This window comes from Schistocerca serialis, chromosome 7 (assembly GCF_023864345.2).
Source record: "Schistocerca serialis cubense isolate TAMUIC-IGC-003099 chromosome 7, iqSchSeri2.2, whole genome shotgun sequence".
NCBI lineage: Eukaryota > Metazoa > Arthropoda > Insecta > Orthoptera > Acrididae > Schistocerca > Schistocerca serialis.
Window position 1 is genome coordinate 10,705,796 of NC_064644.1, and position 20,208 is coordinate 10,726,003.

The 20,208-nt window shown below is 41.3% G+C and overlaps 1 protein-coding gene across 1 annotated transcript in view; it reads right to left on the minus strand.

Moving 5' to 3' along the window:
* Window positions 1-20,208, minus strand: part of LOC126412272 (nonsense-mediated mRNA decay factor SMG5) — a 288,147-nt gene that overhangs the window by 241,861 nt on the left and 26,078 nt on the right. The window contains exon 2 of the mRNA XM_050081780.1: window positions 18,264-18,489. Coding sequence (XP_049937737.1) covers window positions 18,264-18,489 — 226 coding nt within the window. The remainder of the gene's footprint in view (window positions 1-18,263; window positions 18,490-20,208) is intronic.

The window sequence follows — 20,208 nt, forward strand, 5'->3', positions numbered from 1 at the left end:
CATTAAGAGCGCTGCCTGGCAGTTGTCATTTAGGTTCATGCTTTCTGGTTGGCTTTCTAATTAATCAGGCCAGAATACCAGAATGTGTGCATGAGGTGTGCCTACTTGTGTGGATTGTGGGTGCTTTCCTTTCTTTTCTGAAGAAGGCTTTGGCTGAAAGCTAAGAGTGTTACAGTCTTTCCACTGTGCCGGTCTGCAATTGAATGTGTCATCTTTACAGTGAGTAGCAATCTAGCCTTCTAACCTTTTTGTAATGATTAAGTGTACATAGTACACATTTTAAATAGAAACAAACATTCCACATGGGAAAAATATATTAAAAACAAAGATTCCATGACTTACCAAACGGGAAAGCGCTGGCAGATAGACACAATAAAAAAAAAACATACACACACACAAAATTTCAAGCTTAAGCAACCGACAGTTGCTTCGTCAGGAAAGAGGGAAGGAGAGGGAAAGAGGAAAGGATGTGGGTTTTAAGGGAGAGGGTAAGGAGTCATTCCAAGGCCTTTAAATACGTCTGCTTGTGTCTGTATATGTGTGGATGGATGTGTGTGTGTGCAAGTGTATACCTGTCCTTTTTTCCCCCTAAGGTAAGTCTTTCCGCTCCTGGGATTGGAATGACTCCTTACCCTCTCCCTTAACACCCACATCCTTTCAACTTTCCCTCTTTCCTGACGAAGCAACCATTGGTTGCGAAAGCTTGAAATTTTGTGTGTGTGTTTTTTTATTGTGTCTGTCTACCAGCACTTTCCCATTTGGTAAGTCATAGAATCTTTGTTTTTAATATATAGTACATATTTTACACACACACACACACACACACACACACACACACACACACACACACAGAGAGAGAGAGAGAGAGAGAGAGAGAGAGAGAGAGAGAGAGAGAGAGATGGGGCGGGGGGCGGCGAATAACATTGGCTTTCTAAAAGAATTCTCATTTTTTCTAGATAATTTAAAAGATATGACCAAAATATAAGACATATAATCATGAAATATATACAGAGAGCAGGTAGCTTCTTGTTGCTGAATACATGGTGTATAGTAAAATGCACAGGAACAACTATTCAAAGAGACAAAGCACAGTAGAAATGCCTGACATGGCATACTGAATTTAATTGGCAAATGTAGAAGATACAAAAATGTAGCATCACTGAGGAGGCCTAGGCGTGAGTATTCGAGGGATGTCCAGCAAGTCCCAAATGTCCCAACAGGTCTACTGCTGTGGTCAACCTGTGGTCGAGTGGGAAGTGGTTTCAAGATGTGGCAAGCAGAGAAAGACTTTCTGGGAGGGTGATCAAAAGGTCTCTTTGGTTTCCCTGACAATCAACTTTCTGGCAATATCTGTATATGGTAACTATCCTTTCCAAACTGCACTCATTTTCTCTGTTCTAGAGGGCTCATCCTGTCTTGCAAGGGCCGAGGATTGACAAAGGTAGTACTAGTGGAGGTTGGGAGATCCAGCGTTAGGTGCATGATAAGAGCCCCTTAGGGATAATGTTGCCAAAGACAGGAAGAAATCAAATATGCACTCTTATGTTATCAAAGATTTGGTATGAGTCCTTCTGGTTGCCACAAAGAGCACAGGGCACAGCCAACTGCATGTCTTGGCTCATGTCACAATGTCACTTCAGGACAGAAAAATTTCCGTCTGGCTTCCAAAGGCTATCTGAAGTGATAAAGACCATCATCTTGTTTGTAGATAATGGTGGAGCTCACAATGTACACAGGAAAAAGGTAGACCGGGAAAATGTCAGTACTATAGTTGCAAATTATCACAGCTGTGTTGAGAAAGAACCAGAAAGGTGTACATAGAAAATAGTAGTATTATAGCTGTAAACTATCATAAATGAGTTGGGAAAGAACCAGAACTCCAAGCACTACCAGAAATCACTGAAGCTTAATTCAGAGATAAGTTAAGCTGATGAACTTAATGATGCACATAAAGGATACACTAAATTCAGTTGGTGGTGGTGGTGCTGTTGTACGTAGTTTCTCTTGTAGTGGAACTGAAGTAGACAGCTGCTGTGAGTCAATATGTGTAGAAGCTGTACTCAACAAGCAAAATAAATTGCATGATAATTGTTTCCTTCTACCAAGTCCAGACTTACATGATATGGTTCCTAAAAGATTCAAGGAAAATTTTAGTCTCATTTTAAATATGAGCTCATTTTGAATATGTGCTCAACTCACACAATTTCCCATCAATTTGTAGACAAAGAACGTTTGAAATCAGTTGTTGGTTGAAATATCATTCAAAGTTGTACAAAATGAATTTTCAGAAAATTTATTTGGCCAATTAGTTTCAGTGTAAATGGTTGTGATAATGTACAAAACCTCTTAGCAATAAACAATCCGGAGGAAATAAAAAGTGGCATTATGGTGGTTGTTGGTGGTTGTTAGTGTTTAACGTCCCGTCGACAACGAGGTCATTAGAGACGGAGCTTATGCTCGGGTTAGGGAAGGATTGGGAAGGAAATCGGCCTTGCCCTTTCAAAGGAACCATCCCGGCATTTGCCTGAAGCGATTTAGGGAAATCACGGAAAACCTAAATCAGGATGGCTGGAGACGGGATTGAACCATTGTCATTATGGACACGAGGATTTGTGACCACAAGGTCATGAATACCACAAGGTGTAAATCCATCAAAAATGAACACACTATTATGAAAAGGGTAGATTGCTATTCACCATATAGAGGAGAGGTTGAGTCGCAGACAAGCACAATAAAAAGATTGCTAAACATGTGAATTTCTGACCAAAAGCCCTTTTTCTTCTTCTGAAGCAGACGCTGAGGCTAGAGACGGTAGTTGAGTGTGTGTGTGTGTGTGTGTGTGTGTGTGTGTGTGTGTGTGTGTGTGTGTGTGTAAGTTGTGCTTGCATGAATGTGCACGCCTTGTCTACTTCAGAAGAAGGCCCTTCAGCCAAAAGCTCACATTTTAGCATGTTTTTGTTGTGCCTGTCTGCAACTCAATCTTTTCGTAATATTGTCATTATTCCATCCTGGATTTTTGACACACAATTTCCATTTTTTCATACTAACTATATAAGTATCATCAAATATGGCTCATTAAAAAAAAAGTGCTAAAGCAACTGACTCTATTATATAAAGTAAATTAATAACATAAGGAACAGACTACCAAGGGAAACAAAGCATGTCAGGACAGTGTCACAGCACCAAAGAAAAAAAACATGCTAGATTCAAAAGAAAAAGCACAAAATCTTCAGGAACGATGCCAGTTTACAGATGCTATAAAGTTTGTGTGGACTTCAATGTCAGATGCTTTTAATAGTTTCCAAATCTCAAGATCTGGCAGAAAACCTAAAAAAGTTCTGGTCATGTATAAAGTATAGCTGTGGTAAGAAACAATAAATACCTCCACTGCAAGATATCAATGGTAACATCACTAAAGAGTTATTCCAAAATTCTTTCACCATGGAAGCTGCAGTAAATACTCCAGAATTAATCATGAGCACCTGCAAAAACATGATTAATTTGGAAGTAGATACCCTCCGTGTAGGCAAACAATTAAGTCATTTAATTCAAGCACGACTTCTGGTCCGGATTGCACACCAATTAGATTCCTTTCAGAGTATGCTGATGAAATAGCTCCATTTATAGATGTTTATACAACTGCTTGATCAACACAAGATCTGTACCTAAAAACTGGAAAATGCACAAGCCACACCAACACCCAAGAAAGGTAAGAGAAGAAATCCCCTGCATCATTACAGAACAATTCACATTGATCTGTAGTACAATTTTGGCACATTTACTGTGTTCTGACACTGTGGAACATGCAACAGGCTTTTTCTGTCTGTCGAAGGCTATTTTATTTCAAACTTACCAGTTTCAAATGATGTCACACAGCTTCTGATCTGATGAGCAATATAAATAAATTACAACTGTGTTTCAATCATGTGTTTACAACATTACAGAGCTAATTTTTTTCTATCTAATTATAATATAAAAGTTGTATAACTTACTGTATCTCGTAGTTACAGGGGAACTAATCTTAATGGAACTACCAGTTTCACTGTCATATACTGCAGTTTCACTTACATTCCAGTATAATTATCATTGTGGCAGCTTTTGGGGTGCAAACATGACCTTTGTACAGCAGGAGAACTACTACGGCGATACTACACAGAGCTCCAAAATGTTTTTATTCGAAATTGCCAGAGGAACTTGAAGTTTATGCTCGTGAGGTTTACACCCACCAGCTAAAACCTCTGGGACACCTGCTGAATGAACAGAGTGACTTTGCAAAAAGTAATTATTGTATTAGTGTTTTTAGCATAAATCTAACAATAAATAGGGACTCAAAGGACCTTTTTTAAAAAAAAAAAAAAGGGGGGGGGGGGGGGGGGGACACCTAATGAACTTTTGCGGGACCAACAGAGAAATGAAAGACAAGACATCAATAAATTTCTTTTTGATGGACAATCCTACCAAATGAGCCAGATGAGAGATTATATAAAAAAGAAAGAACAACAAAAATTTGCAAATACAGTACACTCTTCATTGTACTTTAATTCTTTATTGCCAATGTGTTGTTCATCTTTCTGAGGCATCTTCAGAATAATATATACACATAGCGTAGTCTTAGGGTTTGAATATTTTGACTTCATAGTTTCATTTATACACATCAGCACACAACTATTGTTCTGAAGATGACCAAAAAGGGTGAAACATGTTGGCAGTACATAAATAAATAGCAATCAAGGCTGTTTTTAATTTGAAAACCATTATCACAGCTGCTGGCTTCAGCCAGTGTTGAGTGGGAGAATATCTACACAACAAAAGTATTAGACCATTTGCAATTAGGTAATGTTAGAAAGTATCTTTTTTAAATAGTCACTTTGACAGAGCACAAGTTCCATCTCATTTACTATTTTATTTAATTTTTTATCATGTTTTATATATTGTAATACTAGAACTGTGAATCAAATAGAAACTAAAATTATAAATCAAATTTAAATAGTCTTGGTATCACCATCGTATTTAAATATGAGAGATTTGGGCAATTACAAAGGTACAGTTTACTCTTTCTTACTGCAGGATGATGTTTTCCTTGTTTTTCATTTAATGTCTTCTGAAATGGATCTGATTTTTTGGCTTCTCCACTTCTAATTTTTTTAATTCCAGCTAACATACCTTGGGCTGGAGAGATTTCTTTATAATCTTTACATTTAATTCCTTCTTCAATGCACTTAGTGGCTTCTTCAAACACTTGATTAGCAGCTTTTCCTTGGATTTCCTTTTCCTTATTTTTCTGCAATAAAGTTTTTGACAATTCTTTCAAATCAGTAGCAGCTTTAACCTTCAGCTTTTCTGTACTTTTTCCGAATGCTCAACATCTTTTCTTGCTTTTTTTTTTTTTCTTCTAAGTAGCTTTTGTATGCATTTCTAGCCAACAGTAACAGGATGCAAGTGGGCCTGATGGTTGTACAATTTCATACCAGAAAAAATGTTGAACCTATGTTGAACCTCAAATTCAAACCTTGTTTACTCATGTTTACCTGATCACTCATTAAAACATGCCCACAAAGAGAAAATCCTCTTTCTACTGAAGCACTACCATAAGACACACAAAATTGCTTTTACAACTTTTGTTACAGTGGGATATTTTACAAAGTTTACGTTCTAATTTGGAGCTTATTTGTAAGACTGAATATCAAATTAAATTAAACATGTTGAGCACTTCAATTATGTACAAACAGTCTAGTAAATTCTCCCTAACAGAACTAGGATGACAGGGGTCACTAAGTCTTAGTGAGACTGTACAGTACACACGAAAATTGTAAATGAAGACTCGCTGACTGACTCTCAGCCATATTCTGAAATTTTACTAACTTTTTTTTCCCATGAAAATGCATATCCTATCTGTTTTGTTGATCTCATTTGCAACCACCATTTGACAATTACTACACAATGTAACTGTACTATGGTGTTATTACACCCACAGAAGCTTTCACTGCAATGAGAGTAGCCAAAATGTCACCAACTTTGAATAGTTAAAATTTATGATTTGGTTTGTTAACTTAAATTCACTTTCATTAACTGCATGAACAGTGACGATTCTGCAAATAGGTGGATATTAAAATTTGTTTTTAGTGCATTTACTAAGTCCTATGAACACCAACTTAACAACTGCCATTTGTTGTTACAGCACTACCGCTCTCCAGTATAACACTGTTGAGTGCAAGTGATTCATCATTTTAGTCCAAGTCTTGTGATACATCACAGCTTATCTTATCGATTCTATTTTCGGTATGGTGTGGGCTGACAAAAAGAACAGTTTTAAAAGTTCAAAGATCCCTGCTCTTAAGGGTTCTCATACAGTGTAAGAATTCCTGGAAAAAATTATGTTTTTAAATCTTCAGTATCTCACATTGTCTGTGAGCTACAAGTTCAAAATTATTTGTTAACTTTATTTTCAATTATTTTCCTGGCATTACACCACTAAACTTGGGGAAAAGTACTCGCATAACATGTCATATGCAAATCTCATCTTTACTCCTAATCATTAAAAAAATATCTTATGACACAATGCTAATCCAAAAGTAATTACTATACCAATTAATTCTTTTGAGTGTGATTATCATAATCTTTCATAGCCATAGCTAACAACCTACTTTTCCAGCAGCTTTCCAAAGTGCTGTAATTTTTATGCTAATATAATGGTTGTGGCACAACTACGAAATTCAGTGTGGCACAACTGGCACATACAGCGACCGAGAATGACGCAGTACTGCAGTATTGAATGTTTCTGATCACAACCAAAATCAGTAGCACATTTCTCAGTGGCTAGCCACACATTCTGTCTCTGATGGATATTTGACGGTAAAAAAAAAAATGGAGAGTATGTCACACAAAAGTAGCTGGCACTGCACAGCAGCACCGTCTCCCCATATGTTACCTTGCCCCACGACCATCAATGTCCTCCTACCATTACTCCCTGTGGTTCCCTCAACAGGGGATTTACTTTATGTGCAGGAGCTGAAAGAAACCAAAATGCTGGGGAAAAGAAAGAGTTAAGGCCAGTTGTAATATGAAAGATGCCTCAATTAAGCTTCACTGAGGTTATTAAAATTAAAAGAAAAGGACTTTTGGGATCAAATTTTTTAAAAGTACCTTTTGGTACTTTAGGAAAAAAGGAACTTCAGGGACCAATGGGATGTCTGCTAAATACTCTGTTGTGAAATTTTGTCCAGGCTTTTATCATCTCACGGTATTGGGGTAGTATGAGAAGCTCTGCCATATGCCCGCTGTGGCAGTCCACCATCCGCTGACAGCGTTGAAATTGACACAATAGGGGAAACTGCAGCGTGACACTACATTCAGGCTGGCACTTATGCAGCTATTTCTACAATGGTCTACTTGAAAGAGAAGAGGCTCAAATGGCTCTGAGCACTATGGGACTCAACATCTTAGGTCATAAGTCCCCTAGAACTTAGAACTATTTAAACCTACCTAACCTAAGGACATCACACACACCCATGCCCGAGGCAGGATTCGAACCTGCGACCGTAGCAGTCCCGCGGTTCCGGACTGCAGCGCCAAAACCGCACGGCCACAGCGGCCGGCGAAAGAGAAGAGAACACAGACTTGTTTTTATTTTTTTTAATTTTTCCCTTTAATAAAATGTGTTTGTAAATCCTCATTAATGTTTTCTGTATAATTCTTTGGAATGATTTATATATTGTTATTTCAGTATTATACTTTAAACCTGCAATTACATGTAAAAGGCACTCTTTTAACACTACAGGCATTCTACACCAACAAAGGCAGCACACAATTAAGTCTTTCGTATATGACAGTGCAACTGATAACTTCCCTTAAGATTGGCTATTCTCTAACTACAAGATATGGCACTATTACGAAAAGGATAGGTGCTATTCACCATACAGTGGAGATACTGAGTCGCAGATGGGCACAACAAAGAGACAGTCACAACATAAGCTTTCGGCCAAGCAGGCCTTTGTCAAAAAGTAAATGAACACACACACACACACACACACACACACACACACACACACACACACAGCTGCAGTCTCTGGCAGGGCTTCAGCTGCCAGAGACAGCAGTTGTGTGTGAGAGGTGTGTGTGTGTGTGTGTGTGTGTGTGTGTGTGTGTGTGTGTGTGTGTGTATTTTTGACAAAGTGCAAAGGACTTGTTGACCGAAAGCTTATAATGTGACAGCCTTTGTTGTGCTTATCTGTGACTCAGCATCTCTGCTATATGGTGAGTAGCAACTACCCTTTTCATAGTATTGTTATACTCCTTCCTGGATTTTCCATTGTAAGATATGGCATATAGAAATGCACAATATCACAGTGATGTATACTAATAAAATTCTCTCTAGCTTCCTGCTGCGCCAATTAGTTTAAAATCCACAAGTTTTCGGAAGAGAACTTCTTGGCCATTGTCAAGTGGCAGTTTCCTTCTTCTGGTTGCTGCTGCCTTTGTGATGTCACTGGAGCTCGCTCCAGCACAACACATGTCAATTTTTTCACTGCGCATCCACATGACAGTCACCATTTGACAATGGCCAAGGAGTACTTGATCAAAAGCTCATGAATTTTAAACCGTTTGATGCAGGTGGAAGCTCAAAAAACTTTTATCGAGGTATGGCAGGTCATACAACTTCTGTATTGTAATCAGGTAGAAAAAAGCTTGAGCATTGTAATATTGCAAACACAGGAATAGAACCCAATTGTAATTTATTTCTACTGTTCAACAGATTTGAAGGTGGGAGATATTGCCTAAAACTTGTCATTTTGAAATAAAAACAGCAATCTACAGCAAAACACGAGCCTATTTTGTGTAACATTGTGTACAAGTACATTCAGTTTTGGTTGTGAAATGTATCAAAGTACACAATCTATTAACACCCAATCAGCAAGGATTCAGAAAATATAATTTTTGTGAAAGACAACTGGCTCTTTATTCATGCAAAGTTTTGGTTGTGAAATGTCTCAAAGTACACAATCTATTAACACCCAATCAGCAAGGATTCAGAAAATATAATTTTTGTGAAAGACAACTGGCTCTTTATTCATGCGAAGTAATGGGTGCTATAAACAGGGAGGTCTCACGTCGATTCCGTACATCTAGACTTCCAAAAAGGGTTTTGATACTGTTCCTTACATGTAGCTTATAATCAATTTGCACACCTATGGAATATTGTCTCAGCTGTGCAACTGGATTCACGATTTCCTGTCAGTAAGGTCATAGTGGCTATTGCGTGACGAGAATTCATCTGTACTCCATTCATCATAAGAATAAACCTGATCCAAACAAACACAAATGCGATGATTGGTCAGAAGCTGTAGCACAAGTAGAGTGGTGTTGTAACGCTCTTGAAAGTAGGCTCTACTTATGTATTAGATATATGTTATAACGTCAAGTTTAACACATATATTTCAGAACGACACAACACATATAAGTCACAGAGTAAGTTGATAAGCAAGACATGTGCACACATTAGCATTCGAGTGAGCACCGAGTCCCAGTCTAGCGGCCGCTGCTCGGCTGGCCGCTTAGGTGGCGCAGCTGCTGCATTGCTGGCAGACAGTGCCAGCACGTAGAGGACGCGCGGCGGCACTCTGAATGATCGGCGAGTCACAACACTTTTCCTCCCTTTGAAATTGTTGCACTGGTCCTGATGGAGGTGTCCTGGAGATGGCTAACATCCATAGGCGTTGTTTGACTCGCCGTAAAGTCTCGAGGAGGAGGCTTCCCGTACGGACGGAAGTGTCCCCGATGATAACAGGTCGAGATGACAGGAGACGTAGGGGTCGAATCTGCTGAGGCCCCATGCACCAATCTGCCTGTTGCAGCAAGTCCAGTTGATATGACAGGAGACATGGGCGATGTGTCGGCGTCCGTTGGAGGAGGAGGCGAGTAGATTTGGTCTGACAGAGGATGGTCATCCGGTTCCTGCATGGGCACGTCTTCTGGTGGTGTCCGTTCTTGTGCTGGCATCGCGATGACGGTGAGAGGGCTGCATTGTGAGTATCGAGAGACGCCAAGATCCCGAGCGTCAGGCAGAGCCGAAGGTGGTGTAGTGGCATTCGGAACAGGCGTTGCCGGCACACGAGGCCTAAGCTGTTCCGAATGACGCACTGCAACACCCGTGTCCATCTGGATTTCATACAGGCATCGGCCACAGTGTCGTAAGATGCGGCCCGGACTCCGTTTTGGCCGCCTGCCATATCCCCCTACCCAGACGAGGTCGTCGGCGGTGAACCAGCCAAGTGAAGGCACCCACAGCCGTGAGGTGGAAGGCCACAGAAGATGAAGTAGCATGTGGGGCTGTCAGCCATGTAAGAGCTCAGCCGGGCTGTGGTCACCCATGGGGTTGAAACGGTAAGATGCCAGAAAGCGGAGAAGCGCATCATCAGCAGCAGAAGAAGTCAGTAGTTTCCTCATCTGAGCCTTAAATGTGCGGACCAGTCGTTCAGCCTCACCGTTTGATTGTGGATGGAAAGGCGGGGCCGTGACATGCATAACACCGTGACAAGCACAAAAATCCGCAAATTTGGAAAAGGCAAATTGCGGACCATTATCAGTAACAAGAGTAGACGGGAGGCTTTCCAAAGAAAAAATGCTGGCGAGAGCACTGGTGGTTGCCGCGGTGGTAGGTGACGTGCAACGGACAATGAAAGCAAAGTTAGAGTAGGCGTCAATTACGAGGAGCCAATAAGTACCTAAAAATGGTCCCGCAAAGTCAGCATGAATGTGCTCCCAGGGCTTCCCAGGCGAAGGCCACGGGGACAAAGATGACTTCGGGGCAGCGGCCTGTGACGCACAAGGGCCGCAGGCAGCGACCATGTGTGCTATTTCAGTGTCGATGCCAGGCCAGTACACATGACGGCGCGCCAGAGATTTGGTGCGAGGGACACCCCAGTGCCCTTGGTGAAGGAGGCGCAAGACACAAGCACGCAAAGATGCAGGTACCACAACACGCGGCGAAGCATTGTCAGTGGAGAGGAGGATAACACCATCCCTAGCCGTGAGGCGGTAGCGCAAAACGTAGTAGTTCCGCAATGGATCAGAAGTCTTAGCGGACGGGCGAGCTGCCCAGCCCTTCTGAATACAGCGTAAAAACCCGGGAGAGGGTAGGGTCAGAACCCGTAGCAGCCACCAGCCTGTCCCCAGTGATGGGGAACCCGTCCACAACCCGCTGCTCGGCAACATCCAGGTGGAAACACAAGAGTTCGTCCCTATCGAATGCCAGATCGGGACCCATGGGAAGGTGAGAGAGAGCATCAGCATTCACATGTTGAGCCATTGGCCGGAAATGAATCTCATAATTGAAACGAGACAAGTAAAGAGCCCAACGCTGGAGGCGGTGTGCAGCCTTGTCGGGAAGTGACGTTGATGGATGAAACAAGGAAACAAGTGGTTTGTGATCCGTAACAAGTTGAAATTTTGAGCAATAGAGAAAAACACCAAACTTATGAAGAGCATAAATAATGGCCAAAGCTTCTTTTTCAAATTGAGAATACTTTTGTTGGGCATCTATGAGCGTTTTGGAGGCGTAAGCAATGGGTTGTTCCGAACCGTCAGAAAAACGGTGCGCAAGGACTGCACCGATCCCGTATTGAGAGGCGTCTGTGGCAAGAACAAGATGTTGGCCAGGTCGATAAGTAGCCAGGCACTGGGCATGTTTCAGCATAGTCTTCAATTTCTGGAAACCCACATCGCATGACACGGACCAGTGAAAAGGCACGTTTTTATGCAACAGGCGATGCTACGGCTGAGCCACTGAAGCCGCAGACGGTAAAAACTTGTGATAGTACGCTATTTTCCCCAAGAAGGCCTGCAGTTCCTTAACAGATGTAGGGCGAGGAAGGGCATCGATCGCAGCGACAGTTTGCTGAAGCGGGCGAATACCATCCCGAGAGAGTTGAAACCCCAAGTACGTGATAGATGCCTGAAAAAATTGTGATTTCTGAAGATTACACTTAAGACCAGCAGTCTGTAAGACATGAAAAAGTGTGCAGAGATTTTGAAGATGTTCTTCAGTGGTGGAGCCAGTGACAACAATGCCGTCCATGTAATTGATACACCTAGGGACAGGGAGCAATAATTGTTCCAAGAATCGCTGAAAGAGAGCAGGGGCGCTAGCAACCCCGAATTGCAAGCATTGGTATTGACAGAGGCCAAAAGGCGTGTTAAGGACCAGAAACTGCCGGGAAGCAGCGTCGAGAGGAAGTTGATGATAAGCTTCTGACAGGTCAATTTTAGAAAAATACTGGCCTCCAGCAAGTTTAGTGAACAGTTCTTCAGGACGGGGCATAGGGAAAGTGTCTATGAGGCATTGAGCATTTACAGTGGCTTTGAAATCGCCACAGAGACGAATATCACCATTTGGCTTAGCAACGACAACGACAGGAGAGGACCACTCACTGGAAGTGACAGGAAGCAAGACCCCTGAAGTAGTGAGACGATCCAACTCCCGTTTTACCCGATCACTAAGGGCCACAGGAATGGGCCGAGCTCGAAAAAACTTAGGCCGAGCAGTGGGTTTGAGCGTGATATGAGCTTCAAAGTTGTTTGCACGGCCTAACCCAGGAGATAAAAGGGACGAAAATATCGTCGACAAGGAATCCAGTTGAGCATAAGGAATAGCATCAGAGACAATAATGACAGAGTCACCTATGAAGAACCCTAAAACGCGAAGGGCATCGAAACCAAAAAGATTCTCTGCGTTACTCTGGTCGACCACAAATATGGGGACAGTGCGAACGACGGATTTTTAAGATAACTCAGCATTAAACTGTCCCAAGAGAGAAATCTTCTGTTTATTGTACGTCCGTAATTGCCGAGTGACAGGTGACAGGAGTGGAGAACCCAACTGAAGATACATCTGAGAATTAATTATAGTGGCAGCAGAACCGGTATCCACTTGCATGCAAACATCTCGACCAAGGATTTGGACAGTAAGGAATAACTTCCCTGAAAGGGAAGAAGTGCAATTGACAGACAACACAGAATCAGAATCAGCGTCATGTTCATGAACATCATGTATGCGGTCGGATTTGCAAACAGAAGACAGATGACCTTTCTTTTTGCAATTGTGACACACAGCCCAACATTGGGGACAATCCTCGCGTGGATGTTTCATAAAAAACCGCAGACATGAAGGAAGTTGCCGGGGGTTTTGCTGCAGTTTCTTAGCGGGTTGTTTACGGTTAGGCTGAGGCTGCGCGTGGGAGCGCACTACAGCCACGTCGGCCGGCGGGGACGCGCCGCATGCATCGTCAATAGCGCACAGAGGTTGTATTTCCCAGACATCACCCCACGCCTCTATTTGGGCCCCAGCAGTGTGAGAAATTTCAAAAGACTGCGCAATGGAGAGAACTTCATCCAGAGTCGGATTTGCCAACTGAAAGGCACGTTGCCGAACTTCTTTGTCGGGCGCAGACCGAATAATAGCATCCCGTACCATGGAATCGGCATAGGATTCTTTGTGAACGTCAGTAACAAATTGACACTTTCGACTGAGGCCGTGAAGTTCAGCAGCCCTAGCACGATATGATTGATGTGGCTGTTTTTGATACCGATAAAAGGCAACACCAGAGGCTACCACATGCGTTTGCTTTTGAAAATTGACAGACAGAAGAGAGCACATTTCAGCAAAGGACAAAGACGCAGGATCCTTCAAAGGAGTCAATTGTGACAACAACTGATACATTTGAGGTGAAATCCAGGAAAGGAACAGAGACTTACATGGTTGTTCGTCCGTGACATGAAATGCCAAGAAGTGCTGTCGAAGACGTTTTTCATAATCAGACCAGTCTTCCGCTGTCTCGTCGTAAGGAGGAAAAGGAGGTATAGCCAACGACGAGAAACGCCCCGCATTTGACGCCGCGACGAAATCGTGAATTGCTGCTGTTAGAAGCGTTTGCTGTTCAAGGAGATTTTGCAATAGTTGCTTGACAGTAGCCATGGAAACCTGTGGGTCTACGGTGAAAAGGAAAAAATCCCATCCTCGTCGCCAATTGTTATAACGTCAAGTTTAACACATATATTTCAGAACGACGCGACACATATAAGTCACAGAGTAAGTTGACAAGCAAGACATGTGTACACATTAGCATTCGAATGAGCACTGAGTCCCAGTCTAGCGGCCGCTGCTCGGCTGGCCGCTTAGGTGGCGCAGCTGTTGCATGGCTGGCAGACAACGCCGCACGTAGAGGATGCGCGTAATTGCGCGGCGGCGCTTTGAATGATCGGCTAGTCACAACAATATATTATTACTAAGTTACATTAAATTAAACTTAAATAATTTCAAATGTGTTAACAGCTATCAACGTTTTTCTTAATCATGCTTTGGCTACGTAGTTTTTATGTCAAAGATCGTGTACAGTCACAGCCTCTGCAGTGTTGTGCTCTGATTGTCGCACTGTAGACATGGAGTATGAAAATGGTTGGGGCTGCTTCCTGCTCTGTAGCAGAACACAGTTAAAATGTGCAGAGAAATAGGTTGTTCTTAACATTTCTCATAATATTATAGAGATAATAGGCTTTGAAGTTTTCTAGAGACTTTATTATATACAATTCTGACACAAATACAAATTGGATGCATAGCGGAATTGGTAGCATAACAAATTGGTAACCAAGGGAAGTTCACAGTTCACTGGTTCAAGCCTCACCTGTGTCAAAGTTTTTTTCTCGTTCAATTCGAAATGCCTACACCTCATAACTGTAAAATTCATCATCATTTTTTTGTGAATAATGCATGTCTTCTTGTTTTTAATTACATATTGCATGTGCTATTCCTGTTTTCATTTCAAATATAAATTCTCAATTATTGATATTTTATGAAAGACTGCTAATAAAGGTTGCTTACATTAAGAAAACATAACAATTTAATTTTAAAGGCAAAAATGAAAAACCATTATTTTGCACCACAGATGTAGATATGTTTCGAAGAAACACGAAAACAATCATTTTCACAGCGTAGATCACACCGTACAAATGCTGCATTTTTACATTTGCCACTGTAGCATTACAATATGAACCTAACAGAACTGATCTGGAGCCAAGTTAAGGGATTTGGCCCGAGAAAAAACAAGACCGTTAAGCTGCCAGATGTACTGGGGCTAACGCACACAGCTTTTTCACGTGTCACTGCCATACGGTGGCAGGATATAGAACAGCATGTCATAAAAGAGGAGTAGAAAATGCAGTGCCTGGGTGGTTTTATAGAGTCTGTTGTTGATCGATTCATTATCAACGTAGCAGATGGCAGTTCCAGAACTGAAATGTATTTCTCAGATTTGGATAAGAAAAGAGCTAAGAGATTACCAGGCAGCTGACTGTAATTAATATCTTCAGTGGCTTCAGTATTCAACAGTATGGTGAAATCCCTGCAGTATGCTTTTGTATCACACATAGCTCGTTCAGAAAAATTACCCTGTGTTTAAGTTAGGAATTTTCATCACTCTTGTTTGTAATTAGAATACGTCAGATGAGAATGAGAGCATTTTATGCTTTACATCCAGTCATCTAAGAAGCGTGCAGTAGTTTTGCCAAATATCATTTCATTCTCTTTAAAAATTAAATTACACTCAAAGCTACATTGTTTCTTTGCTGTCTCTTTTTACATCTGAACAGATTATAGTGCAGAAATTATACCTGGTTCACCAAGCTGTTCTTAATTATTGTAAACATTTAGGATACAATCGCAGCAGTCCTGAGATTGTTTGCAGATGATGCTGTCATTTATTGCATAGTAAAGTCATTAGATGATCAAAATGAACTGCAAAATGTAGACAAGATATCTGCGTGATGTGAAACTGCTAATTGACCCCGTACAACAAACAGTGAGGGATCTTCCACATACCTAGTGAAATCTGTTAAAATACAGGTACACATTAAATCACACAAGGCTGGTTGTCAAAAAATTACGAACACCTTAAATTAGTACCATTGCAAAGAAAATGTTGTGGGGAAGGCGAATCAAAGAAGTGTTTTATTGGCAGAGCACTAAAAAACGTGCAAGAAATCTACTAAAGAGACTGCCTTCTGTAAGCTTGTCGATTCTGTACTGCTGTGAGGTATAGTATCCTTACCAGATAAGATTTTTGGAGGACACCGAAGAAGTTCAAAGAAGGGCAGCTTGTTTTATACTACCACAAAATAAGGAAAGGAGTACTCTATCCCAGCAGTTCAGAGACACATGTACCCTGTGCAGACGAGTATTGTCCTGTTGCATTAGAGTAAAGACATGAGGATGCTGGATGTCTGATGTACCATAGTATTGTCACTACCAGCTATGACCTGAGGTCACACCTGATGGTTCCCCACACTGTGACACAGGGAATGAAAACCACTCAGCCTCTCTAAAATATTGGATGAATAAGGCATCTCCCCAGGCTGCTGCTACACCTGCTGATGATGCTCATCCGATAGAAGTGCAGAGGCGTTATTCATTGCTGAACACTATGTGACACCAGTCATCAGCAATCCACATTTCTTCTCAGTGACACAACCACTCTAAATGCAGCCACTTGTGTTTTGGTGTTAACAGCAGCTGCTATATGGGATGGTAATTCCAAAATTTCTGGCTGCTGCCAGTCTCTGACCAAAGGTGTGTGATAACACAGAATGTTGCAGAGACTACATTACTTGTCCTCGGATGGCAAGCATTGATATTAAGGGGTTACGATGTACTTGGTGCACAATACAGTGTTCCCACCTTGTGGTGGTTGGATATGGTCAATTGGAACCACGACAAATAGTATACCCACCCTCACGTTTCTATGCAGTCACATATCGAGCCACTGCGACATCCAAACGTCCCACAAATCTGCACTGCACAACTCTACCAGCCAGCTAAATGAAGACCCACAATGAGGCCCCTTTCAAACTCTGCCAGGCTCTGGTAATGCTATCTCTCACGAGTATGTAGCATCACTGTGTTCTTCATAGTGATCAATCAATGTCTGACACTGTTAACAACCTTTATGTACCCTACAAGGCTTGGTAACAACACTGATCATCAACAACACTAACACACTCTGTTGGCTGTTCTACCTGATACAGAAAATTGCAACTCTAATCACTTACGTAACTGCCGTTGGTATGTATGGGTACAAAGTCACATTTACATCCGATGTAGTCTTCTTGACGATTCACTTTTTTTTATAGGCAGTGCACATTAAAAAGTATTGGGAAGAAGCATCAGTTAGCCTAGCTCCTGTACTTCCCGTAACTGGCGCTACCAACCTTATGACAACTATTTTGCCCAAATAAAACTTCACATCACCCTTCCCACATAATAGTAACTGCTGACGATAATTTCCTGCTGTGTATCCTTTTTTGAGCCACTGAATGATTCTTGGAAATTAATTAAGCCTTCACACGTTGGAAAACATACAAAATACTTCTGCAATCCATTCTCAAGATGGCTTGCGGAGTATGGATGTAGATGTAGATGCACTTGAGTAACTGGGTTCCCCACCAGGTTGGAGTAATGGAAGATATTGAAGTAATTCAGAAGCATGCTCCTAAATTTGTTACCAGTTGGTTTGACTGGAACAAAAGTGTTAAGGAATTGGAATCATTGGAAAGAAGAAGACAAACTTTTTGGAAAACACTACTGAACAGGTTTTAGGGAACCAATACGTATGACAGAGTGCAAAACAGCTCCCGTATCTCAAATTACTGTATAAAATAGTGCCAATTAGCAGTGATACAGAGGCACACAGGCAATTATTTTTGCTTCACTCCATCTCTGAGTGGAACAGGAAAAGGAATGAGTACCAATGGTAGAAAGTACCCCACCCTTCCTCCGTACACTATGCAATGCCTTGCACAGTATGGATATACAAGGCGTCAACACAGTTCCAAGGTGGTTTTCACTTACCACTGTACTGGTATTACATAACAAACATATTCAAACAATGGAAATTCCAGGTAGAAATATCAACAATGGAGGAAGAGATAGATTGCTACTTACCATAAAGATAATATGCTAAGTTGCAGACGGGCATAGGCACACTGGGCCAAGCTGCCAGAGTAGGCGGTCATATGTGTGTCACGTGTGCTCGCTCGTGTGAATAACTGGGGTGTGTTTCTCTTTTTACGATGAAGGTTGAGACCAAAAGCTTATGTGTAAGTGTCTTTTAATTGTGCCTGCCTGCAACTTAGCATGTTATCTTTTCCTACACTGTTAATAACAAACACATTAACACAAAAATTACAGAACGGATAAACGATGATGGTTGAAGACATACCTTTGGCGTTAATTTTTTGGCAGAAGTGATGACCTCATAAAAGCCTTTCCTCCATAATAATTCTTCTGTCTTGCGACCATATTGCAAAGGCTGTGCAAATATTATTCTCTCACACAATTCCTTCAGCCTGCTTTGCTTCAGCAGTAGGCTTGATGTAAACAAATCACCCACCTCCTCTGCTAAGCTGCGTCCATCATCCAGCTGCCTTGCTACCTCCGTAACAGTCCTGCAATAAAACAGGTTAACATTAAGCATAGAAAGGCAGCAACACCGCTTACTTCTCATTATTCTACAGCTTCCCATATTAAAACCAAATCGGACCTACACACAAATTTCAGTTTGGACAAGTACATTAGCAAACCTTCTGGTATCATGTACTTATAATCTAGCCCGATGAATCTGTTATACCTCTGAAGAGCAGAAATTATGCTGACATGGCAGAGATAAGGTAAAATAATGCATATGAAGGCGGAAATTATTTAAAGAATGGAGAAGACAAAGAAATAAATACATATTTTCACTTAGAAGAGACTATTATGAATGTGACACTTTACAGCCCAGTAGTAGTAGTAGTAGTAGTAGTAGTAGTAGTTGTTGTTCTGTCTTCATTCTGAAGACTGGTTTGATGCAGCTCTCCACTAGTCCATCCAGTGAAAGTCTCTCTGTCTCCGACAAGAAGAGGCCCCCACTGGTGGGCTTGACTTTTTGAAACAAACAAGTACATGGTGATGTAGGTCAAGACCCCAGGTATCGCACCCTGCTGCCATTCACCCTGGTGGGTCCTTGTTTGCGAATACATGATGAAAAAAATTTCAGAATTTTGTGTGTCGCTCAATATTGTTAAAAAAGATGTATTACACAGACAGGTTGTGTGGTGTAATTGATAGCTTCACATTCATGAGGTTTGGGGTTCGAATGTCACCAGGTGCATTATTTTTTTTATTTTGAAATCTTCATTGAAATTACTCTGATCATTATTTTTATCCAATTAATGACCATTATTTTTATTCAATTAATTTGTTTAAATGTAAATTTTTATTTCTGTTCCTTTGTCACATAATTTAATCATGTATGAACATTTTCATTTGCTTCATTTGTTTCTTTGTATCATTCTTTTTCCCATTCCAAGTCGAAACAGACAATATAAAGGAAACATGAAGAAGTTCATTTTTCAATTTTCTCAATTGTGCTCCTTGAAAAGAATGTCGCCTTCCCTTCAGTGATTCCCACAAAGCATCTTAATAACACTTGTGCATTGTTTGAACCTACTGATAACAAATGTAGCAGCCTGCCTCTGAATTACTTTGATGTCTCCCTTTTACCTGACTTGGTGCAGATCCCAAACACTCTAACGGTTCTCAACAATGGGTCACACTAGGGTCCCATATTGGATGTCCTTTACATGTGAACCTCACTTTCCTAAAATTCTCCTGATAATTTTAAACGACCATGTGCCTTCCCTACTACAATGCTTACATGATTGTTCCATTTCACTTTGCTCTTAGGCCTAGATATTTAATCGACATGACTGTGAAAGGCATCACAGTACCAACGCTGTATTCGAACATTTGAGTTTGTTTTTCCTATTCTTTTGTGTTAGCTTACATTTTTTTACATTTAGAGCTAGTTTGCACTCACCACACTGACTAGAAATTTTGTCTAAGTCATCTCGTATCCTACTATGGTCTCTCAATTTTGACACCTTTCCATACACAATAGCATCCTCAGCAAGCAACTGCAGCTTGTTGCCCTCCCTGCCTGCCAGATCATTTGTATGTACAGAAAATAACAGGAGTCTTATCACACTTCCCTGGGGCACTCTTGACGATACATCTGTCCCTGCCGAACACTCACCATCAAGGAAGTCTTTGAGCCACTCATGTATTTCGGAATCAAGTCCGTACACTTGTATCTTCATTAACAGTTGGCAGTGTGGCGCTGTGTC